Source organism: Nerophis ophidion, linkage group LG14 (assembly GCF_033978795.1).
Source record: "Nerophis ophidion isolate RoL-2023_Sa linkage group LG14, RoL_Noph_v1.0, whole genome shotgun sequence".
Lineage (NCBI taxonomy): Eukaryota > Metazoa > Chordata > Actinopteri > Syngnathiformes > Syngnathidae > Nerophis > Nerophis ophidion.
Genome location: NC_084624.1, coordinates 7088490 through 7113855, shown reverse-complemented (window position 1 = coordinate 7113855; position 25366 = coordinate 7088490). Strand labels below are relative to the sequence as shown.

Genomic DNA, 25366 nt, shown 5'->3' with positions numbered 1-25366 from the left:
TATAGTGTATATCAGGGGTGCCCATTACGTCGATCGCGAGCTACCAGTCGACCGCGGGGGGTGTGTCAGTCGATCTCCAGCCAGGCTTTTAAAAAATATATATATTTCCTAAAAATTAGTGATCATCAATCTTCACCAAGACGTCACTTAAATGACATTCACGGTACCGGAGGGTCTGGTGAGATGACGCTGGTTGCTGCAAGATCATTATTATGAAAATATGACCGAGAGGAAGGCGAGAAACACTTTTTATTTCAACAGACTCTCGCGCCGTACCTTCCGTCAAAACTCTAAAGGCCGACTGCACATTTCCTATCTTCACAATAAAAGCCCTGCTTCATGCTGCCTGCGCTAACTAAATACAGAGTCTCGGAAAACTGGCGTGCACAAGCGATCCCTCAGAAAGCTGGCGTGCACATCACTTGTGCACGCCAGCTTTCCGAGACTCTTATTTTGTTAGCGCAGGCAGCATGAAGCAGGGCTTTTATTGTGAAGATAGGAAATGTGCAGTCAGCCTTTAGAGTTTTGACGGAAGGGACGGCGCGAAAGTCTGTTGAAATAAAAAGTGTTTCTCGCCTTCCTCTCTGTCATTTTTTCACAATAATGAACTGGCAGCCGCCAGCGTCATCTCACAAGACCCTCGGGTGCCGTGAATGTCAATCAAGCAAGCTACGGAATTTGCCGCCAATGTTTTTCTTGTAAAGTGTATGGAAGCTGGATGAATTAGATGCCAAAAACCGGCGTTATCATCATTACTGTCTGATTCCAATCAATGCAAGTCATCAGAATCAGGTAATACACCAACTTATATTCTTGTCTTTGTGAAAGAAAGACATCTATATGTGTTACACATGCTTGTATTATCATTAAACACATTTAACTTGTTTACAAAAATGTCTCTTTCATAAATAAATAAATATAAATGATATATATAAATGAGGTAGATCCCCTCGAGTTGGTCAATTGAAAAGTAGCTCGCCTGCAGAAAAAGTGTGGGCACCCCTGGTGTATATGTAGTTACTTTACATGCAGTCGGCCCCAAGTGTCTAAGTCACCTTTTACTCAATTCCTGCTGTTGCCAGAACCCCCGATGAGTGTGGAAAGGTTGCCCCATCCATCTCACTGAGCATCAAAGTTAGATTAAACCTACCTGAAATAAATGATTTCCCTGTAAAAAGGCATGAGTTGACCCTCTACGAAAAAGACCTTTGATACAATTCACGGTATTTGCCGGAACCGTGAAAGGAAGGGATGAGGTTGCTTCTCTTTCCAGAGAATACAAGTGAAAAATAGGACATTTTGCGACGATCATGTCAAAAGCCAAAAATGGCCCCATGGGAAAAGTGTTCTTTTATTCAATTGTTAGTTGTTGACGGGTGTGACAAGGTTGCCACATTGGTTTGTGACAAAAACAGAAAAAGAAATACAGATTTTGAGCCAATCTGGATACATGGTGATATTTTATTGGACAGAACGGTCACCAGAACTACAAATATGGAGAAGGTAAACACCGGGGACACGTGGCCTCTAAACGACACTGCAGGGGGGGGACAGGAAGGCAAGGTTCCGATTTTCCAACACGCCTTTCTTTCGTGTCACACTCGACACTGGAAGAACGACCTTGGTCTTAGTGCTTCAGATATGTTTAGGACGAGTCCTTTCAAAATAAAAGCCAAGCTCATTAAGTCTGTCTGGAATGTCCTGTGTTACACAAAAGCAGCACGCTAAAAAGTGATTTATCCCCGATAGTTGGGCTCATCAGTCAACAACAATTTGGACTACTCATACACGAGAAGGAGAACAAGATCCATGTGGAACCACAACAGCTACACGTCATCTTACTGGAGGGGAGACTTTAAAGTTGTGCCGACTAATAAAATTTGAATTTATAGCAGAAGAATAACACTGAATGAATACAAACCGCTGTCCTATCCCCTCGGCCATTTACTCATCACTACCAGATAGTTACCACACAACGGCTCACATCTTGCATACAAGTGTGCGTAGTGTCGTCTTTTTATTCAACCATGTCAAGTCAGCCTCCTACACCTAGTCAGGAGAGGGGGGAGGTGGATAGGATGTAAGAATAAATGTGAGGAGAGATAACGAGCGAAGGGAAACTCAGAAGAAGGAGCAGACCAGGCGTGCCACTTCAGCAGCGCGTTTCGTAGATGCCCGAGCGGCCGATGTAGCGCACCCATTTGATGACGTCGTGGTCGCTGTAGTTGAGCTTGGACTCAAACACCTTCAAGTAGCGAACTTTGAGGCCGGACGGGGCAAACGGGACCTGCAGAGGCAGGGAGGGCGAGTCAGAACACGCAGGAAGAAAACAGGCTGGCAGAGGACAACAATGAGAAAGTCTTCCATAACAACTACAGGGCTGTCAAACACTAACGCCATAATAACATGTTAACTATAACAACCATTTTATTTAGCACGCATGTGTCCTGTCTCCTTTTGGACTATCGGGCCATTCTGTTGCGTGCGGACATGTAATTATTTGATAATAATAGTGTTTTGGCCCAGTTAATATTTGATAATAGTGTTTTGTCCAAGTTATTATTTGATAATAGTAGTGTTTTGGCCCAGTTAATATTTGATAATAGTAGTGTTTTGTCCACGTTATTATTTTCTAATAATAGTGTTTTGGCCAAGATTTTATTTTCTTATGATAATGTTTGGTCCCGGTTATTATTTTCTTATAATAGTGTTTTGTCCAAGTTATTTTCTTATAATAGTGTTTTGTCCAAGTTATTTTCTTATAATAGTGTTTTGTCCCAGTTATTATTTGATAACAATAATGTTTTGGCCCAGTTCTTATTTTGTAATAATAGTGTTTTGGCCCAGTTATGTTCTAATAGTAGTTTTTTTTGCCTAATTATTATTTTCTAATAATATTTTTTTGTCCTAGTTATTTTCTAATAATAGTGTTTTGGCCAAGTTATTATTTAATAATAGTAGTGTTTTGGCTCAGTTATTATTTGATAATAATATTGTTTTGGCCCAGTTATTTTTTTCTTATAATAGTGTTTTGGCCCAGTTATTATTTGATAATAATAGTGTTTTGGCCAAGTTATTATGTTCTAATAATAGTGTTTTGTCCCAGTTATTTTGTTATAATAGTGTTTTGTCTCAGTTATTATTTTCTAATAATAATGTTTTGGTCCAGTTATTATTTTCTTATAATAATGTGTTGGCCAAGTTATTGTTTTCTAATAATAGTGTTTTGGCCCATTTATTATTTTCTAATAATAGTGTTTTGGCCAAGTTATTATGTTCTAATAGTAGTGTTTTCGCCAAGTTTTTATTTTCTAATAGCAGTGTTTTGGCCCAGTTATTATGTTCTAATAGTAGTGTTTTCGCCAAGTTTTTATTTTCTAATAGCAGTGTTTTGGCCCAATTATTATGTTCTAATAGTAGTGTTTTCGTCAAGTTTTTATTTTCTTATAATAGTGCTTTGTCCCAGTTCTTATTTTTCTAATAATAGTGTTTTGTCCAAGTTTTTATGTTGTAATAATAGTGTTTTGGCCCAGTTATTATTCGATAATAATATTGTTTTGGCCAAGTTATTATGTTCTAATAATAGTGTTTTGTCCCAGTTATTTTGTTATAATAGTGTTTTGTCTCAGTTATTATTTTCTAATAATAATGTTTTTCGTCCAGTTATTATTTTGTTATAATAATGTTTTGGCCAAGTTATTGTTTTCTAATAATAGTGTTTTGGCCCAGTTATTATTTTCTTATAATAGTGTTTTGTCCAAGTTATTATGTTCTAATAGTAGTGTTTTCCCCAAGTTTTTATTTTCTAATAATAGTGTTTTAGCCCAGTTATTATTTTCTTATAATAGTGTTTTGTCCAAGTTATTTTCTAATAATAGTGTTTTGGCCCAGTTATGTTCTAATAATAGTGTTTTGTCCAAGTTATTTTCTAATAGCAGTGTTTTGGCCCAGTTATGTTCTAATAATAGTGTTTTCGTCAAGTTTTTATTCTCTTATAATAGTGTTTTGTCACAGTTCTTATTTTTCTAATAGGGTTTTGTCCAAGTTATTAAGTTCTAATAATAGTGTTTTGCCCAAGTTATTATGTTCTAATAATAGTGTTTTGTCCCGGTTATCATTCTCTTATAATAGTGTTTTGTCCCAGTTATCATTTTCTTATAATAGTGTTTTGTCCCAGTTATTATTTTCTAATAATAGTCTTTTGGTCCAGTTATTACTTGATAATAATAGTGTTTTGACCAAGTTATTGTTTTCTAATAATAGTGTTTTGGCCCAGTTATTATTTTCTAATAGTAGTGTTTCGGCCCAGTTATTATTTTCTAATAATAGTGTTTTGGCCCAGTTATTATGTTCTAATAGTAGTGTTTTCGTCAAGTTTTTATTCTCTTATAATAGTGTTTTGTCACAGTTCTTATTTTTCTAATAGGGTTTTGTCCAAGTTATTAAGTTCTAATAATAGTGTTTTGCCCAAGTTATTATGTTCTAATAATAGTGTTTTGTCCCGGTTATCATTCTCTTATAATAGTGTTTTGTCCCAGTTATTATTTTCTTATAATAGTGTTTTGTCCCAGTTATTATTTTCTAATAATAGTCTTTTGGTCCAGTTATTACTTGATAATAATAGTGTTTTGACCAAGTTATTGTTTTCTAATAATAGTGTTTTGGCCCAGTTATTATTTTCTAATAGTAGTGTTTTGGCCCAGTTTTTATTTTCTAATAATAGTGTTTTGGCCCAGTTATGTTCTAATAGTAGTGTTTTCGTCAAGTTTTTATTCTCTTAAAATAGTGCTTTGTCACAGTTCTTATTTTTCTAATAATAGTGTTTTGTCCAAGTTATTAAGTTCTAATAATAGTGTTTTGTCCAAGTTATTATGTTCTAATAATAGTGTTTTGGCCCAGTTATTATGTTCTAATAATAGTGTTTTGTCCCGGTTATCATTTTCTTATAATAGTGTTTTGTCCCAGTTATTATTTTCTTATAATAGTGTTTTGGCCCAGTTATTATTTTCTAATAATAGTGTTTTGGCCCAGTTATTATGTTCTAATAGCAGTGTTTTGGCCCAGTTATTATGTTCTAATAGTAGTGTTTTCGTCAAGTTTTTATTCTCTTAAAATAGTGCTTTGTCACAGTTCTTATTTTTCTAATAATAGTGTTTTGTCCAAGTTATTATGTTCTAATAATAGTGTTTTGTCCCGGTTATTATTTTCTTATAATAGTGTTTTGTCCCAGTTATTATTTTCTAATAATGGTGTTTTGGTCCAGTTATTACTTGATAATAATAGTGTTTTGACCAAGTTATTATTTTCTTATAAGAGTGTTTTGGCCCAGTTATTGTTTTCTAATAATAGTGTTTTGGCCCAGTTATTATTTTCTAATAATAGCGTTTTGTCCAAGTTATTATTTTCTAATAATAGTGTTTTGTCCAAGTTATTGTTTTCTAATAATATTGTTTTGTCCAAGTTATTATTTTCTAATAATAGTGTTTTGTCCAAGTTATTGTTTTCGAATAATAGTGTTTTGGCCCAGTTATTGTTTTCTAATAATAGTGTTTTGGCCCAGTTATTATTTTCTAATAATAGTGTTTTGTCCAAGTTATTATTTTCTAATAATAGTGTTTTGTCCAAGTTATTGTTTTCGAATAATAGTGTTTTGGCCCAGTTATTATTTTTTAACAATAGTGTTTTGGCCCAGTTATTATTTTCTAACAAAAGTGTTTTGTCTAAGTTAATATTTTCTAATCGTGTTTTGGCAAAACGACACCACAATGCTGACCTCAAAGTTCATGGAGATGGGGGGTCTGGCCCACTTCTTCTTGTCGTTGGTGGGCAGCAGCTCAATCTCAGCGCTGATCTGAGACTCCTTCATTCCTGCCATGCGTTTGATCCTGCACACAAGGGCAACAACTCCACTTACTGGCGTTAAGGCGGCGTGCGAGTGAAGATCCAGCAGTCTTCAGAAAGCACAGCAGACTTCCAAGGCAGGCGTGTGACTCACTTCCATACGATGGCGTTCTCGCTGGCCTTGTACTTGGCTTTTCCCTTCATGCAGATCACCTGCACGCCGCTGGTGTTGAGCGGCGTGGGGATGCGGACCTGCATGGGCGTATGATGAACAGAAGGTGAAGAGGAAGGAGACTTACACGCACTAAACAACAATCTTATTCCAGAGTTGTATTAAAAGACACTTTAGACAAGTAGAACTGCATAGTCCATGATTGTTTTGTCATCTTAATATTTGCATATTTTGTTGATGACTGTCCGCGGGTATATCTGCACTACTGTATATATAAAAATCCCGTCCACACACAGTTTGCCAACAACGCTCCAGACAGTGCGTTTTGTTTACATCCGGTTTCGGTAGCGCAGTGATTGAAGTATTTCTTCAGTACACCACTTGTCAATAGTGCGTAAATAATAGGCAAAAAAATATCAATTCATACTGTAACGAACAGCTAATGTTAGGTTTTTATGTCCGTGTGGTTTGGATTTGATGTTAGTTTTTCCCATGTTTGCAAACACACCGTACATGCCTGAAGGCTGATTGGCTGAGAATCAGGAAGTGTTGTTGTGTGTCCGGGGAAGTACGGGAGGAAAAACCTGTTGGAATTTGCGCCTTTTGTTGTCATAAGATTAATAATAAAAGTTAATGTTATTTCTTCTAAGGACAACAATATATCACTTTAATTTCTTTTCAAGTAAAAAAAAAACTTATTTTCAAGGTATAGCGATAATAAAGATGCTTTGGCGGCATTACATATTCTATAACAGGGGTCACCAACCTTTTTGAAACCAAGAGCTACTTCTTGGCTACTGATTATTGGGAAGGGCTAGCAGTTTGATACACACTTAAATAAATTGCCAGAAATAGCCAATTTGCTCAATTTACCTTTAACTCTATGTTCTTATTAATAATTAATGATATTTATCTTTGCCATTAATTATTAATAATAAATGATATTTATCTTTGTCTGCAATGAGGTGGCGACTTGTCCAGGGTGTACCCGCCTTCCGCCCGATTGTAGCTGAGATAGGCGCCAGCGCCCCCTGCAACCTCAAAAGGGAATAAGCGGTAGAAAAAGGATGGATCTTTGTATAAACACTAATCATCTTAATGATTTCTCACAATAAATATATATAGAAACAGATAAATATATACGGAAGGTTTATTGTAGGGAATAAATGATGAAAAAAACACTTAATCGAACGGTTTAAAATAGGAGAAAACAGGAAAAAAATGAAAATTAAATTTTGAAACATAGTTTCTCTTCAATTCCGACTCTTTAAAATTCAGAATTCTACCGAAAAAAAGAAGAGAAAAACTAGCTGTGAAAAAAACTAGAAATATTTCATTTAAAAAATAGAGGCAGCTCACTGGTAAGTGCTGCTATTTGAGCTATTTTTAGAACAGGCCAGCGGGCGACTCATCTGGTTCTTACGGGCCCGCGGGCACCACGTTGGTGACCCCTGTTTTAGGTACTCTCTCTCTCTCTCTCTCTCTCTCTTTTTATCAGTGTCAATGAAAACTGAGCATGATTACCTTTGTAAAGGTAGCTCCAGTATTGAAATGTGCAGATGGTCCTAATGTTGTATGTCACTCTCACCTCGATCTTCTGAGCCAGCAGCGATGGTTTGAAGTTGGACTTGATGACCACCTTCACCTCGAGTTTAGTGCGCCCCACTTCGCGGACCAGAGGGATGACGCGGAAGGGCAGGATGATGTCCTTAGTGGTGCGGTACCTACGAACGAGAGAGGAGAGGGTCTCGTGACGCACGTTCATCTCGCCCGTCCCGTCGTCACACTCGCGCTGACCTCATGAGCTCGTACTCTCCGTCGGGGGGGATGAAGCTGATGCTGCGCTCCGAGTCGAACTTGCTGAGACGCACACACTGGTGGAAGGTGCAGTCGTCGATGGCGATGGACTGCTTGCCACTGCGAGACATGACAACAATCAGTGCAATGACTTCCAAATAGCAACTAGCAGAAGGACGATGCTCTAGTGCTACAACATACAAGCACGACTCAGTCCCTCCAAGATTGTCGCCGCCTAAAATGCCAGATGTCACTTTATTTTTTTTTAAATAACATTACATCTAGTGATTTTTTGAATTTGTAATCAGTGTTTTTTGCACCCCAGAAAGTTCAGAAATTAAACAGATCCAACAAAATATGCTTGATTTTCATCTTAAATGAAACCTTTTTGTTGTCTATATGCATATCATGTATTGCATATGGATTTTTTGTGGCTTGATGGAAGGTTTCAGGTTGGTGCTTCATTTTGGTACTTCATTAGTATTATATATATATATATATTTATTTATTTTTTTGCTGTTTGCACTGTGGAATGCAGCTGCATCTCCAGTAGCTCTGTAGTTGTAGATCCTTTAACCTTATCTTTTACCATCCATCCATCCATTTTCTACCGCTTAATCCCTTTTTGGGGTCGCGGGGGGCGCTGGCGCCTATGTCAGCTACAATCGGGCGGAAGGCGGGGTACACCCTGGACAAGTCGCCACCTCATCGCAGGGCCAACACAGATAGACAAATAACATTCACACTCACATTCACACACTAGGGACCATTTAGTGTTGCCAATCAACCTATCCCCAGGTGCATGTCTTTGGAAGTGGGAGGAAGCCGGAGTACCCGGAGGGAACCCACGCATTCACGGGGAGAACATGCAAACTCCACACAGAAAGATCCCGAGCCTGGATTTGAACCCAGAACTGCAGGACCTTCGTATTGTGAGGCAGACACACTAACCCCTCTGCCACCGTGAAGCCCCCTTATCTTTTACCTTTAATATTTAATTATTATTTATTAGATCTAATAAACTTATATTGTATTTTTTATCCTTTATCTTTTTTAGACAGTGAATCCCTGTACATCTAATGGATACTTTTGGCAGTTTTAAAAGACCAGGAGCCAGCTTTCTTTGTTATTCGAGAGAGGAGCTGCATTTTCATAACATCAATCAATCAATCAATGTTTACTTATATAGCCCTAAATCACTAGTGTCTCAAAGGGCTGCACAAACCACTACCACATCCTCGGTAGGCCCACATAAGGGCAAGGAAAACTCACACCCAGTGGGACGTCGGTGACAATGATGACTATGAGAACCTTGGAGAGGAGGAAAGCAATGGATGTCGAGCGGGTCTAACATGATACTGTGAAAGTTCAATCCATAATGGATCCACACAGTCGCGAGAGTCCAGTCCAAAGCGGATCCAACACAGCAGCGAGAGTCTCGTTCACAGCGGAGCCAGCAGGAAAACATCCCAAGCGGAGGCGGATCAGCAGCGCAGAGATGTCCCCAGCCGATACACAGGCAAGCAGTACATGGCAAACAGATCGGACCGGACCCCCTCCACAAGGGAGAGTGGGACATAGAAGAAAAAGAAAAGAAACGGCAGATCAACTGGTCTAAAAAGGGAGTCTATTTAAAGGCTAGAGTATACAAATTAGTTTTAAGGTGAGACTTAAATGCTTCTACTGAGGTGGCATCTCGAACTGTTACCGGGAGGGCATTCCAGAGTACTGGAGCCCGAAATGAAAACGCTCTATAGCCCGCAGACTTTTTTTGGGCTTTGGGAATCACTAATAAGCCGGAGTCCTTTGAACGCAGATTTCTTGCCGGAACGTATGGTACAATACAATCGGCAAGATAGGATGGAGCTAGACCGTGTAGTATTTTATACGTAAGTAGTAAAACCTTAAAGTCACATCTTAAGTGCACAGGAAGCCAGTGCAGGTGAGCCAGTACAGGCGTAATGTGATCAAACTTTCTTGTTCTTGTCAAAAGTCTAGCAGCCGCATTTTGTACCAACTGTAATCTTTTAATGCTAGACATGGGGAGACCCGAAAATAATACGTTACAGTAGTCGAGACGAGACGTAACAAATGCATGGATAATGATCTCAGCGTCTTTAGTGGACAGAATGGAGCGAATTTTAGCGATATTACGGAGATGAAAGAAGGCCGTTTTAGTGACGCTTTTAATATGTGACTCAAAGGAGAGAGTTGGGTCGAAGATAATACCCAGATTTTTTACCGTGTCGCCTTGTTTAATTGTCAAATGTTAGAGTTGTATTATTAAATAGAGGTCGGTGTCTAGCAGGACATGGTCACTACTGCCTGGTTTCTCATCTTATATTCTTATTTTACTGTTATAACTTTATTCTCATTATTGCTTTTTACTCTTATTGTAATATTTTTCAGTTTTGTTTCCATTATACACTTTGTAGTCTTTAATTGAGCTCAACTCTGTACACTGCTGCTGGAATTTTTAATTTTCCTGAAGGAACTCTCCTGAAGGAATCAATAAAGTACTATCTATCTATCCATATTATATACTGTATAGAGCAGACTTGGGCAAGTTAAAGCCCGGGGGACACATGAGCCCTGTTAAGCCTTTTGATCTGGCTCGTCGGACATTCCCAAATTATTTTTTTTAGATCATTAAGATTAAAACTGTAGTGGCCATTATCATGTGCAGTGATGTTTTCAAAATACCGTAAGTCTTGAACTGTATGAAGTATTTCAATGGTTGGAATCCGCACTGTGGATGTACTACCAGTCTGTGGTTGCCAGTGTTCTGTTCTACATGGTAGTGTGCTGGGGGGGCAGTACATCTAAGAAGGACAGCTCCAGACTTGAGAAACTGATCAGGCGGGCCGATTCTACAATGGGAATGAAACTGGACTCACTGGTGAAGGTGGCAGAGAACAGTGAAGTAAAGTGAATTATATTTATACAGCGCTTTTCTCTAGTGACTCAAAGCGCTTTACATAGTGAAACCCAACATCTAAGTTACATTTAAACAAGTGTGGGTGGCACTGGGAGCAGGTGGGTAAAGTGCCTTGCCCAAGGACACAATGGCAGTGACTAGGATGGCGGAAGCGGGAATCGAACCTGCAACCCTCAAGTTATTGGCACGGCCACTCTATCAACCGAGCTATGCCGCCCCAGAGGACTGTTGACAAACTAGTGAGCATCCTGGATGATGCCAGTCACCCTCTGCATAGCGTTATCAGTAGCCAGAGGAGCCTGTTCAGTTCTAGACTGCTTCATCCCAAGTGCAGGACTAATAGACTCAAAAACTCCTTTGTCCCACACGCCATTAGACTGTACAACTCCTCTCTGGGGCGGGGGGTACTAGGATGACAGGGGATGCAAAACAATAACAGTGCAATACGTTTTCATAATACGGTCACTACTGCCTACTTTCTCTTGTTATATTCTTACTTTACTGTTATATTTTTATTCCCATTGTTGCTTTTTATTTTCAATTCTTTTTGTAATATTTCTCTATTTTGTTTCCATTTAAACCCCCATCATTTCCTTTTTTTAAATTGATTTGAACTCTGTACAATGCTCCTGGAATTTTTATTTTCCTGAAGGAACTCTCCTGAAGGAATCAATAAAGTACTATCTATCCATCTATCTTTTGCATGATATATTCGTAACTATGGTCATCTAATTAGTTACTATGGTAATATAAGTCACAGCAGCTCAGACAAGGCACCGAGCAGTGTGGGTGGGGAGCGTTTCCAGTGTTTCCAGAGCCTGAAATGTGGGTGTCAGGGACAGACGTGGAAAGAGATTTTTACAACAAAGTTCTAAATCTAAGTGATACCAAATTTTAGGAGTTTTTTTTTTTCCTTAGCATTCATACTTTGCTGTGTTTGTTGCATTTTTGTAGCGTTTCACTTGATTGTAAAATGTCGATCGGGAGGGGGTGTGATGTTAGCATTCAGTGCTTTATCCTCCATAATTAATATTGAAAATCAATCAATCAATCAATGTTTACTTATATAGCCCTAAATCACTAGTGTCTCAAAGGGCTGCACAAACCACCACGACATCCTCGGTAGGCCCACATAAGGGCAAGGAAAACTCACACCCAGTGGGACGTCAGTGACAATAATGACTATGAGAACCTTAGAGAGGAGGAAAGCAATGGATGTCGAGCGGGTCTAACATGATACTGTGAAAGTTCAATACACAATGGATCCAACACAGTCGCGAGAGTCCAGTCCAAAGCGGATCCAACACAGCAGCGAGAGTCCAGTTCACAGCCAGCAGGAAACCATCCCAAGCGGAGGCGGATCAGCAGCGCAGAGATGTCCCCAGCCGATACACAGGCAAGCAGTACATGGCCACCGGATCGGACCGGACCCCCTCCACAGGGGAGAGTGGGACATAGAAGAAAAAGAAAAGAAACAGCAGATCAACTGGTCTAAAAAGGGAGTCTATTTAAAGGCTAGAGTATACAAATGAGTTTTAAGGTGAGACTTAAATGCTTCTACTGAGGTGGCATCTCGAACTGTTACCGGGAGGGCATTCCAGAGTACTGGAGCCCGAACGGAAAACGCTCTATAGCCCGCAGACTTTTTTTGGGCTTTGGGAATCACTAACAAGCCGGAGTCCTTTGAACGCAGATTTCTTGCCGGGACATATGGTACAATACAATCGGCAAGATAGGATGGAGCTAGACCGTGTAGTATTTTATACGTAAGTAGTAAAACCTTAAAGTCACATCTTAAGTGCACAGGAAGCCAGTGCAGGTGAGCCAGTACAGGCGTAATGTGATCAAACTTTCTTGTTCTTGTCAAAAGTCTAGCAGCCGCATTTTGTACCAACTGTAATCTTTTAATGCTAGACATGGGGAGACCCGAAAATAATACGTTACAGTAGTCGAGGCGAGACGTAACAAACGCATGGATAATGATCTCAGCGTCTTTAGTGGACAGAATGGAGCGAATTTTAGCGATATTACGGAGATGAAAGAAGGCCGTTTTAGTAACGCTTTTAATGTGTGCCTCAAAGGAGAGAGTTGGGTCGAAGATAATACCCAGATTCTTTACCGTGTCGCCTTGTTTAATTGTTTGGTTGTCAAATGTTAGAGTTGTATTATTAAATAGAGTTCGGTGTCTAGCAGGACCGATAATCAGCATTTCCGTTTTTTTGGCGTTGAGTTGCAAAAAGTTAGCGGACATCCATTGTTTAATTTCATTAAGACACGCCTCCAGCTGACTACAATCCGGTGTGTTGGTCAGCTTTAGGGGCATGTAGAGTTGGGTGTCATCAGCATAACAGTGAAAGCTAACACCGTATTTGCGTATGATGTCACCTAGCGGCAGCATGTAGATGCTGAAGAGTGCAGGGCCAAGGACCGAACCCTGGGGAACTCCACACGTTACCTTAACGTAGTCCGAGGTCACATTGTTATGGGAGACACACTGCATCCTATCAGTAAGATAAGAGTTAAACCAAGACAGGGCTAAGTCTGACATACCAATTCGTGTTTTGATACGTTCTAATAAAATATTATGATCGACGGTATCGAAAGCAGCGCTAAGATCGAGGAGCAGCAACATAGATGACGCATCAGAATCCATCGTTAGCAATAGATCATTAGTCATTTTTGCGAGGGCTGTCTCCGTGGAGTGATTTGCTCTGAAACCGGATTGAAAGGTTTCACATAGATTGTTAGACGCTAAGTGTTCATTTAACTGCTCCGCAACAATTTTTTCAAGGATTTTTGAAATAAAGGGAAGGTGAGACACCGGTCGGTAGTTTACCATGAGGTCAGGATCGAGGTTAGGTCTTTTAAGAAGAGGATGAATAACCGCTTTTTTGAATGCTAGGGGAACAGTGCCCGAGGAGAGTGATAAGTTTATAATATTTAGCACTGATGGACCTAATAATACAAAGAGCTCCTTGATCAGTTTCCCAGGAAGAGGGTCAAGTAAGCATGTTGTCTGTTTTATTCCATTTACACGTTGTAACAATTCCTCTAATGTTATTTCCTCAAAACGAGAGAAACTATTTTGGAGGGCAGTATCCGCCGTATATACCATCGTATCAGTGTTAATAGAACCCCGTTGTAGCTGGGACGCATTGTCTTTAATCTCCTTTCTAATGACTTCAATTTTCTTACTAAAGAATTGCATAAAGTCATCAGCTGAGTGGGTTGAGCTACTGGAAGGGGTCCCTTGTTGGGTTAGCGATGCTACCGTACTAAACAAAAATTTAGGATCGTTTTTATTACGGTGGATGAGATTTGAGTAATATTTAGCTTTAGCTAAGGTAAGCATGCGTTTATAAGTTATTAAACCATCACTCCATGCTTGATGGTGCACCTCAAGTTTAGTCGTGCGCCATTTGCGTTCCAGCTTTCTACATAATAATTTCTGAGCTCTAGTTTCTTCTGTAAACCACGGGGTGCGCTTTTTTGGAGCCTTTTTTAACTTTAGCGGTGCTATGTTATCAATGGTTTCGCGCAGGGTGTCGTTAAAGTTGTTAGTGAGGTTATCAATAGAGCCCACATACTTTGGGAATGGTGCCATTACCGAGGGCAGTAGGTCAGCAAGAGTTGTCGTTGTGGCCGTATTAATGTTGCGGCTGCTATAGCAGTTATTATTATTATTAGTTTGACGAACATGCGTCTGAACCTCAAATTTTATAAGGTAATGATCGGACAATACTTTAGTATACGGGAGTATCGTAACTTTGGAGACGGTGATGCCCCTGACAAGCACTAGGTCTATCGTATTACCGTTGCGATGCGTGGGTTCATTTATTATTTGTGTGAGACCACAGCTATCAATTACAGTCTGGAGCGCTACGCACGGTGGGTCCGATGGGGTATTCATATGGATATTAAAGTCCCCCATTATGATTATATTATCGGCGTGTGTCACTAGATCAGCAACGAACTCTGAGAATTCATTGATAAAGTCCGAATAGGGCCGTGGGGGGCGGTAGATAACAGCCAGGTGTAGAGGCAGCGGTGTGACAGACTTCATAGTAAGCACCTCAAACGATTTATATTTATTATTTATGTTAGGACTAAGGTTAAAGTTTTCGTTGTATATTAGTGCGACCCCCCCACCCCTTTTAAGCGGACGGGCAATATGCGCATGTGTAAAATTAGGAGGACATGCCTCATTTAGCGCAAAAAAGTCGTTTGGTTTAAGCCAGGTTTCGCTGAGACCGATGACGTTAAGATTGTTGTCTCTGATAATATCATTAACTAATAACGTTTTGGGAGACAATGATCTTATGTTTAAAAAACCTATATTATAGGTAGTGGGCTGTTTTAGGGAGTTTTTGATCAAATTATCCGTAGTAGCAATATTAATAATGTTGTGTTTATTATGCCCAGTGCATTTAGTATAGTTACGACCATATCTAGGAATTGATACGACAGGAATTTTCCGATTGTTTGTTTGTTGCTTTGATAAACTGCACGCATCATGGTTAACCACCTCAGTAACGGGGATTTTCCGATTGTTTGTTTCTTTATTTTCATGTACATACTGGGTGTCTCATTCAGTAAAAAAATGCAAAAAATTCCATTCCATTTTTAAGGCGGTCTGTCATTACGTTTTTAGCATTCAATCAGACATTATTGTGAGGTTTTGTATTAGTGTTCATAAAAATGGATATACCGGCCCACAGACATTTGTCTTCTCTAAATTTGTTGTTAAAAAAAAAAAATGTAATTATATAAATTGACTTCCATCTATGTGAACAAATGTTGAACTTAAATTTCTATGGAATATCTTCAAGTTCATTTTTTTCCAGTGGGAAAGTCTACTTTGGGTCGCCTTTTTGTTGCGATCATGTAACCACGGCATTCTCGCTCGTTTGCCTGTGTTGATGGGCTCATATTGCCCACCCTGGTTCAAAATGAAATATTCCTACAACGGCTCATTTGGCTTTCTTATCATATTTTTTCTCCTCATATTTGTTACTTTGTACGCCTTTGCTCATGTGCCACTGACAGCGGAGAAAAATGGGGACATTTTCCACACTAATCAAAACCACAATAACGATCCAATGTAGAATAATCGTGCAGCGTAAATTTGTGTTTAGTTTATTTCCTAAATAGCTTAACCAACAGTGTACGCCATCTGCTGGCATGCTTACTGTCTACACATGTGACCAATTCAAACATGCGTGCATAGTTTGTTAAACAAACGGCACCAAAGGCTGTTTTATTTTGTTATTATGATGCCTTATCGCACCAGTGTCAAATTCAAGGTCCGGTGGCCAGTTCTGGCCCGCTACATCATTTTATGTGGCCCACGTAGCCTGGGAAAAATGGGTTTCAATAAAACTTTTATTACTAAATGCATACGTTCTTTCAGTTTTGACAGGAAAAAAAATGCATTATCTGATCTGAATAATATTTGATCATGCCAATTATATTATTATATACTGTATTGCAAAACTATTTTTGTGAGATAAAAACAGATTGTTAAATATCTGCTTGTCACCTTTATTTATGATGTTAAAGCCATATGAATACTAAAAAAATAATTAAAATGCATATGCATTTCGATTAATCATGATTTATCACAGATTACAATTTATTTAAAAAAAAACGGCCCTCTTACTGCGATGTGGACCTCCATGAAAATGAGTTTGAAACCCCTGCCATATTATCCTTCCGTGCACATCCTGTTTTGAAGTCCGTACTTTTCGGACTATAAGTTGCAGTTTTTTTTCAAAATTTGGCCGGGGGTGCGACATATACTCCGTAACGACTTGTGTGAGAAATTATTAACACATTACCGTAAAATATCAAATAATATTATTTATCTCATTCGCGGAAGAGGCGAAGAAAATGTCAGCAATCGTCACACTCACGTCGACCAATATGAATTCGGCGGGGGAGGGTCATAGCAGAAGTGCATTGTGGGTCATGGAATGCTAACTGCTATATGCTATATGCTACTGCCGTAGCTATTAAAATTTATCATTTCATCATTGATAGTAGCTTAAAAAAACTGAGAAGGGCTGAACAAAAATGGCACCGAAAAGGAAGTCATGTACTGCAGATTACACAATATCAAATATTATCTTATTCGTGGAAGAGACGAAGAAAATGTCAGCAAGCGTCACTCACACGTCAACCAATAAGAATTCGGTGGGGGAGGGTCATGGCAGAAGTGCATTGTGGGTCATAGAATGCTAACTGCTATATGCTACTGCCGTAGCTATTAAAATGGATAATTTCATCGTTGGCTTTAACTTATAAAAGCTGAGAAGGAATGAACAAAAATGGCACAGGAAGTCATGTACTGCAGATTACAAGCTGGACGTAGTGAAATATGCAGCAGAAAACGACAAGAGGAAGCGGCGCATACCTTTGGAGTTGGCAGAGTTGTTTAGAAGCGACATGGAGGAAGAAGATTTCATGGGATTTATCGATTAAGAGTGACGGATTGTTTGGTAAAGGTACAGCATGTTCTATATGTTATAGTTATTTGAATGACTCTTACCATAATATGTTAGGTTAACATACCAGGCACCTTCTCAGTTGGTTATTTATGCCTCATATACAGTGGGGCAAAAAAGTATTTAGTCAGCCAGCGATTGTGCAAGTTCTCCCACTTAAAATGATGACAGAGGTCTGTAATTTTCATCATAGGTACACTTCAACTGTGAGAGACAGAATGTGAACAAAAAAAATCCAGGAATTCACATTGTAGGAATTTTAAAGAATATATTTGTAAATTATGGTAGAAAATAAGTATTTGGTGAATAACAAAAATTCAACTCAATACTTTGTAATATAACCTTTGTTGGCAATAACAGCGGTCAAACGATTACTATAAGTCTTTACCAGGTTTGCACACATTGTAGCTGGTATTTCGGCCCATTCCTCTATGCAGATCTTCTCGAGAGCAGTGATGTTTTGGGGCTGTCGCCAAGCAACACAGACTTTTAACTCCCTCCACAGATTTTCAATGGGGTTGAGGTCTGGAGACTGGCGGGGTTACTCCAAATGCTTCTTACGGAGCCACTGCTTCGTTGCCCGGGCGGTGTGTTTGGGATCATTGTCATGCTGGAAGACCCAGCCACGTTTCATCTTCAAAGCTCTCACTGATGGAAGGAGGTTTTGGCTCAAAATCTCACGATACATGGCCCCATTCCTTCTTTCCTTAACACGGATCAATCGTCCTGTCCCCTTAGCAGAAAAACAGCCCCAAAGCATGATGTTTCCACCCCCATGCTTCACAGTAGGTATGGTGTTCTTGGGATGCAACTCAGTATTCTTCTTCCTCCAAACACGTCGAGTTGAGTTTATACCAAAAAGTGCTATTTTGCTTTCATCTGACCACATGACATTCTCCCAATCCTCTGTTGTATCATCCATGTGCTCTCTGGCAAACTTCAGACGGGCCTGGACATGCACTGGCTTAAGCAGGGGGACACGTCTGGCACTCCAGGATTTGATTCTCTGTCGGCGTAGTGTGTTACTGATGGTAACCTTAGCTCTCTGCAGGTCATTCACCAGGTGCCCCCGTGTGGTTCTGGGATTTTTGCTCACCGTTCTCATAATCATTTTGACCCCACGGGATGAGATCTTGCGTGGAGCCCCAGATCGAGGGAGATTATCAGTGGTCTTGTATGTCCTCCATTTTCTGATAATTGCTCCCACAGTTGATTTTTTCAAAACACCAAGCTGCTTTCCTATTGTAGATTCACTCTTCCCAGTCTGGTGCAGGTCTACAATTCTTTTCATGGTGTCTTTCGACAGCTCTTTGGCCTTGGCCGTAGTGGAGTTTGGAGTCTGACTGTTTGAGGCTTTGGACAGGTGTCTTTTATACAGATAACGAGTTCAAACACGTTCCATTAATATAGGTAATGAGCGGAGGACAGAAGAGCTTCTTAAAGAGGAAGTTACAGGTCTGTGAGAGCCAGAGATCTTCCTTGTTTGAAGTGACCAAATACTTATTTTCCACCATAATTTACAAAAAAAATCTTTAAAATTTCTACAATGTGAATTCCTGGATTTTTTTTTAAATATATATTCTGTCTCTCACAGTTAAAGTGTACTTATGACGAAAATTACAGACCTTTTTCATCAATTTAAGTGGGAGAACTCGCACAATCGGTGGCTGACTAAATACTTTGTTGCCCCTCTGTAACGTACACTTATTCAGCCTGTTGTTCACTATTTTTTATTTATTTTAAATTGCCTTGCAAATGTCTATTCTTGGTGTTGGATTTTATCAAATAAATTTCCCCAAAAAATGCGACTTATACTCCAGTGTGACGTGTATATGTTTTTTTCCTTCTTTATTATGCATTTTCGGCGTATACTCCGGAGCGATTTATAATCCCAAAAATACGGTAAACTTTGTTGATGTTCCAACTAGGGATGCACCGATTAATCGGTAACCGAATATATTCGGCCGAATATGGCAAAAAAAGCCACATTCGGCCTTCGGTGGAATGAGTTAAAAACTAGGCCGAATAGTTGCGTGTGATGCAATTTTTTGACGCGGTGACGCAATCAACCAACGTGCAGTGACGTTGGGATATGTTGTGTACCTGTATCAATCAATCAATCAATGTTTACTTATATAGCCCTAAATCACTAGTGTCTCAAAGGGCTGCACAAACCACCACGACATCCTCGGTAGGAAAACTCACACCCAGTGGGACATTGGTGACAATAATGACCCAGTGGGACGTCGGTGACAATGATGACTATGAGAACCTTAGAGAGGAGGAAAGCAATGGATGTCGAGCGGGTCTAACATGATACTGTGAAAGTTCAATCCACAATGGATACAACACAGTCGCGAGAGTCCAGTCCAAAGAGGATCCAAGACACAGCAGCGAGAGTCCCGTTCACAGCGGAGCCAGCAGGAAACCATCCCAAGCGTAGGCGGACCAGCAGCGCAGAGATGTCCCCAGCCGATACACAGGCGAGCAGTACATGGCCACCGGATCGGACCGGACCCCCTCCACACGGGAGAGTGGGACATAGAAGAAAAAGAAAAGAAACGGCAGATCAACTGGTCTAAAAAGGGAGTCTATTTAAAGGCTAGAGTATACAAATGAGTTTTAAGGTGAGACTTAAATGCTTCTACTGAGGTGGCATCGCGAACTGTTACCGGGAGGGCATTCCAGAGTACTGGAGCCCGAACGGAAAATGCTCTATAGCCCGCAGACTTTTTTTGGGCTTTGGGAATCACTAATAAGCAGGAGTCTTTTGAACGCAGATTTCTTGCCGGGACATATGGTACAATACAATCGGCAAGATAAGATGGAGCTAGACCGTGTAGTATTTTATACGTAAGTAGTAAAACCTTAAAGTCACATCTTAAGTGCACAGGAAGCCAGTGCAGGTGAGCCAGTACAGGCGTAATGTGATCAAACTTTCTTGTTCTTGTCAAAAGTCTAGCAGCCGCATTTTGTACCAACTGTAATCTTTTAATGCTAGACATGGGGAGACCCGAAAATAATACGTTACAGTAGTCGAGGCGAGACGTAACAAACGCATGGATAATGATCTCAGCGTCTTTAGTGGACAGAATGGAGCGAATTTTAGCGATATTACGGAGATGAAAGAAGGCCGTTTTAGTAACGCTTTTAATGTGTGCCTCAAAGGAGAGAGTTGGGTCGAAGATAACACCCAGATTCTTTACCGTGTCGCCTTGTTTAATTGTTTGGTTGTCAAATGTTAGAGTTGTATTATTAAATAGAGTTCGGTGTCTAGCAGGACCGATAATCAGCATTTCCGTTTTTTTGGCGTTGAGTTGCAAAAAGTTAGCGGACATCCATTGTTTAATTTCATTAAGACACGCCTCCAGCTGACTACAATCCGGCGTGTTGGTCAGCTTTAGGGGCATGTAGAGTTGGGTGTCATCAGCATAACAGTGAAAGCTAATACCGTATTTGCGTATGATGTCACCTAGCGGCAGCATGTAGATGCTGAAGAGTGCAGGGCCAAGGACCGAACCCTGGGGAACTCCACACGTTACCTTAACGTAGTCCGAGGTCACATTGTTATGGGAGACACACTGCATCCTATCAGTAAGATAAGAGTTAAACCAAGACAGGGCTAAGTCTGACATACCAATTCGTGTTTTGATACGTTCTAATAAAATATTATGATCGACGGTATCGAAAGCAGCGCTAAGATCGAGGAGCAGCAACATAGATGACGCATCAGAATCCATCGTTAGCAATAGATCATTAGTCATTTTTGCGAGGGCTGTCTCCGTGGAGTGATTTGCCCTGAAACCGGATTGAAAGGTTTCACATAGATTGTTAGACGCTAAGTGTTCATTTAACTGCTCCGCAACAATTTTTTCAAGGATTTTTGAAATAAAGGGAAGGTGAGACACCGGTCGGTAGTTTACCATGAGGTCAGGATCGAGGTTAGGTCTTTTAAGAAGAGGATGAATAACCGCTTTTTTGAATGCTAGGGGAACAGTGCCCGAGGAGAGTGATAAGTTTATAATATTTAGCACTGATGGACCTAATAATACAAAGAGCTCCTTGATCAGTTTCCCAGGAAGAGGGTCAAGTAAACATGTTGTCTGTTTTATTCCATTTACACGTTGTAACAATTCCTCTAATGTTATTTCCTCAAAACGAGAGAAACTATTTTGGAGGGCAGTATCCGCCGTATATACAATCGTGTCAGTGTTAATAGAACCCCGTTGTAGCTGGGACGCATTGTCTTTAATCTCCTTTCTAATGACTTCAATTTTCTTACTAAAGAATTGCATAAAGTCATCAGCTGAGTGGGTTGAGCTACTGGAAGGAGTCCCTTGTTGGGTTAGCGATGCTACCGTACTAAACAAAAATTTAGGATCGTTTTTATTACGGTGGATGAGATTTGAGTAATATTTAGCTTTAGCTAAGGTAAGCATGCGTTTATAAGTTATTAAACCATCACTCCATGCTTGATGGTGCACCTCAAGTTTAGTCGTGCGCCATTTGCGTTCCAGCTTTCTACATAATAATTTCTGAGCTCTAGTGTCTTCTGTAAACCACGGGGTGCGCTTTTTTGGAGCCTTTTTTAACTTTAGCGGTGCTATGTTATCAATGGTTTCGCGCAGGGCGTCGTTAAAGTTGTTAGTGAGGTTATCAATAGAGCACACACTTATTGAGATTTAGTGGGTCCTCTGTTGACATTATTAGCCTGTTGTGTAGGCTACCTGTATAAGTGTATGAGGTTACAAGCACACACTTAATTGAGATTTACTTGAGCCTTCTGTTTACATTATTAGCATATCTACTGTGGCTAAGCAGACTTTTGCTAAAAGGACAATAATTAATTTGTTGTTGGTTTATCCACTTTATTTTTTTTTTTGGAATGCATGTTTTGTTTGAAGGCCTAATATAAATGAAAAACTTTGTGCTTTTCTTGAAAAGCAAAGGCTACTGGAATATTAAAAAAATGTCAATATTCAATAAAAACTTACTTTATTTGAAAAACATGTCTAAATATTTATTCTAGGCTATTTGTGCAATATAAAAAAAATTGTGAAAAACTGCATTCATTATTCGGCCAAGCGTTTAAGTTTTATTCGGCTTCGGCCACAAATTGTCATTTTGGTGCATCCCTAGTTCCAACACATTGCTTTACCTCCGCTTTTGGTGAGAATATTAAGAGCGGTCAATGGCAATGATGTTTGTTGGTAAATAAAAGAGTGCTCAGTAATGAATGATGAACAATAAACAAGTGAATGAATGCATCTTTGTCAACGTAAACAAGGAAGCGAACACATGGGGCGATGCAGGGAGACATTTGGTTGGTTTGACAGTTGAGTTGCGTTTTGAGTGCTGCTGGGACAAATCGGATTGGCCAAAATGTGTGGGGAAATTGCATGGATTGGACTAAATTTGAAGGTCACGCATAATTCGCTGGGATTGGTTAAATTTGCGCAAATTGACGTTGCAAAATCCTGGAGGGAAAGACTACACTAGCGACAATGAAGTCAACACACACTGAAACAGCTGGCTCGAAGACATAAAATAATGGCAATAGATTAATGATGTGGAAATCAGTCCCTGTTAGGGGTTGTGTGAAGGGTTAAGAGGTCAAGCAGGAAGATGAAAACCAAAAGAGGAAACAACCACAGGGGTGCAAGAAGTGTTGACTTGCGTCAGTGCATGAGATGTACGTATGAGATGTACGGGTGAGGACACTTGTCAGTACAGTACCTTCCTCCCCCTAAATCACTGAGGTACAGCACATAGAAAAGAAAGACAGGGACAGAGAGGAGAGATGCAACCAAAAAAAAAAAGGAAAAGGGGAAACACAATAAATCAAAATAAATAGTACATTCTGTGTCTTGTTAAGTGACAACAAGACGACACACAGACATACAGGATGCTTCTTTCTCCTCCACCGAGGCCGATTGTGACCTGCTGCGGTGCGCTCACCTCTTCCCAGCATCGTCGGACGCGCCTCCCTTGCCTTGCTTGTCGATGACGATCTTGTCGTTCATGCCGAATTTGCACTCGGGCATCCCGCTGAGGTAACTCTTCATCACGACTCGGCCTGACACGTGGGCGCTGAGGACCTGACCTGAAAGAGTACATCAGATATTTACGGACGTCCAGTGTGAATACACACTGACGGGCCACAACATTAGGTACGCACGCCACATATATAGTGGCAATCTAGGGTCAACCCTGAGATGGCCTGTGAAACAATCTATGCAACATTTTTACTAAACAATCACCATTACATGTTATGTAGACCAGTGGTTCCCAAACACTGGTCCGGGGACTGGTACCGGTCGGTGACGCATTTGCTACCAGGCCGCACAGAAACAATTTATAAACTATCCCGCATCTTATCCGACTTAACTTTGGCCTGTCCCACTAAACACACCAATAAGCCTGTTAAAGGGGAACGTTATCACCAAACCTATGCAAGCGTCAATATATACCTTGATGTTGCAGAAAAAAGACCATGTATTTTTTTAACCGATTTCCGAATTCTAAATGGGTGAATTTTGGCAAATTAAACACCTTTCTGTTTATCGGTCTTTTAGCGATGACGTCAGAACGTGACGTCACCGAGGTAACACACCCGCCATTACAAACACCGGGTCTCAGCTCTGTTGTTTTCCGTATTTTCAACTATTTTTTGGAACCTTGGAGACATCATGCCTCGTCAGTGTGTTGTCGGAGGGTGTAACAACACCAACAGGGAGGGATTCAAGTTGCACCACTGGCAAGAAATCTGCTGCCAGACCCCCATTGAATGTACCAAAGTGTCTTCACATTTGACCGGCGATGCTAAGACAGACATGGCACAGAGATGTATGGATAACCTGCAGATGCATTTGCAACGATTAAGTCAACAAATTCACGAAGGTGAGTTTTGTTGATGTTGTTGACTTATGTGCTAATCAGACATATTTGGTCGCAGCATGACTGCCAGCTAAATAAATGATAAATGGGTTGTACTTGTATAGCGCTTTTCTACCTTCAAGGTACTCAAAGCGCTTTGACACTACTTCCACATTTACCCATTCACACACACATTCACACACTGATGGAGGGAGCTGCCATGCAAGGCGCCAACCAGCACACATCAGGAGCAAGGGTGAAGTGTCTTGCTCAGGACACAACGGACGTGACGAGGTTGGTACTAGGTGGGAATTGAACCAGGGACGCTCGGGTTGCGCATGGCCACTCTCCCCACTGCGCCACGCCGTCCCTAATCGATGCTAACATGCTATTTACGCTAGCTGTATGTACATTTGAAACTAGATACCCACATTTAACGTGAAACAAACACTTACCAATCGACGGATTTAAGTTGCTCCAGTGTCACAAGATGCGAAAGTCCTGATCGTTTGGTCAGCACATTTTACCAGCGATGCTAATAAGGCAGCCATGCTATGGGCCACTTCATTAAGTACACCCATACTATGGCCGAATAGCGTCAATGGCTATTCGTTCAATAGCTTCAATTTCATTTTCGCTATCTGCCTCCATACTCCGACCATCTGTTTCAATACGTGCGTAATCAATCTGTTGAATCGCTTAAACCGCTGAAATCCGAGTCTGAATCCGAGCTAATGTCGCTATATCTTGCTGTGGTAACCGCCATGTTGTTTGTATTGGCAGCCCTGTATGACGTCACAGGGAAATGGACAGTCGCATCGCAAATAGTGAAAATCAAGAACTTTAAAGCTTTTTTAGGGCTATTCCGGGAGGTGTAAAATTTAGAAAAAAAATTTGAAAAATAAAACAAGCCACTGGGAACTGATTTTCATTGTTTTTAACCCTTTTGAAATTGTGATAATGTTCCCCTTTAACAGATGCTATTACACCTCCTTTGTTATAGTACATTGGACAATGTATAGTAAGGACATATAAAATGTCAATGTGCCAAATTGTACCCAAAGGCACATTTTTCATGCTAATTCTTTTGCTCTTTTTGTCTGCCACACGTACAAGAAGCCGATCCGTGAAAATAATTCATACATTAACCTGGTCCCTGGTGGAAAAAAGGTTCGGGGAAGCCTGATGTAGACCACAAGGAACTGTAGAAAAAAATAAATCATAATATTATTCCTTTAA

The 25366-nt window shown here is 40.2% G+C and overlaps 1 protein-coding gene across 1 annotated transcript in view; it reads right to left on the bottom strand.

Annotated features, from left to right (window-relative positions):
- Window positions 1-1443: 1443 nt before the first annotated feature.
- LOC133568039 (AP-2 complex subunit mu-A-like) overlaps window positions 1444-25366 on the bottom strand; it is a 50628-nt gene continuing 26705 nt past the window's right edge. Inside the window, exons 7-13 of the mRNA XM_061919746.1 lie at window positions 23210-23354; window positions 22988-23005; window positions 7811-7930; window positions 7602-7737; window positions 5996-6093; window positions 5774-5885; window positions 1444-2287 (exon numbers count right to left, since the gene is read on the bottom strand). Coding sequence (XP_061775730.1) covers window positions 2153-2287; window positions 5774-5885; window positions 5996-6093; window positions 7602-7737; window positions 7811-7930; window positions 22988-23005; window positions 23210-23354 — 764 coding nt within the window. The 3' untranslated portion in view covers window positions 1444-2152. The remainder of the gene's footprint in view (window positions 2288-5773; window positions 5886-5995; window positions 6094-7601; window positions 7738-7810; window positions 7931-22987; window positions 23006-23209; window positions 23355-25366) is intronic.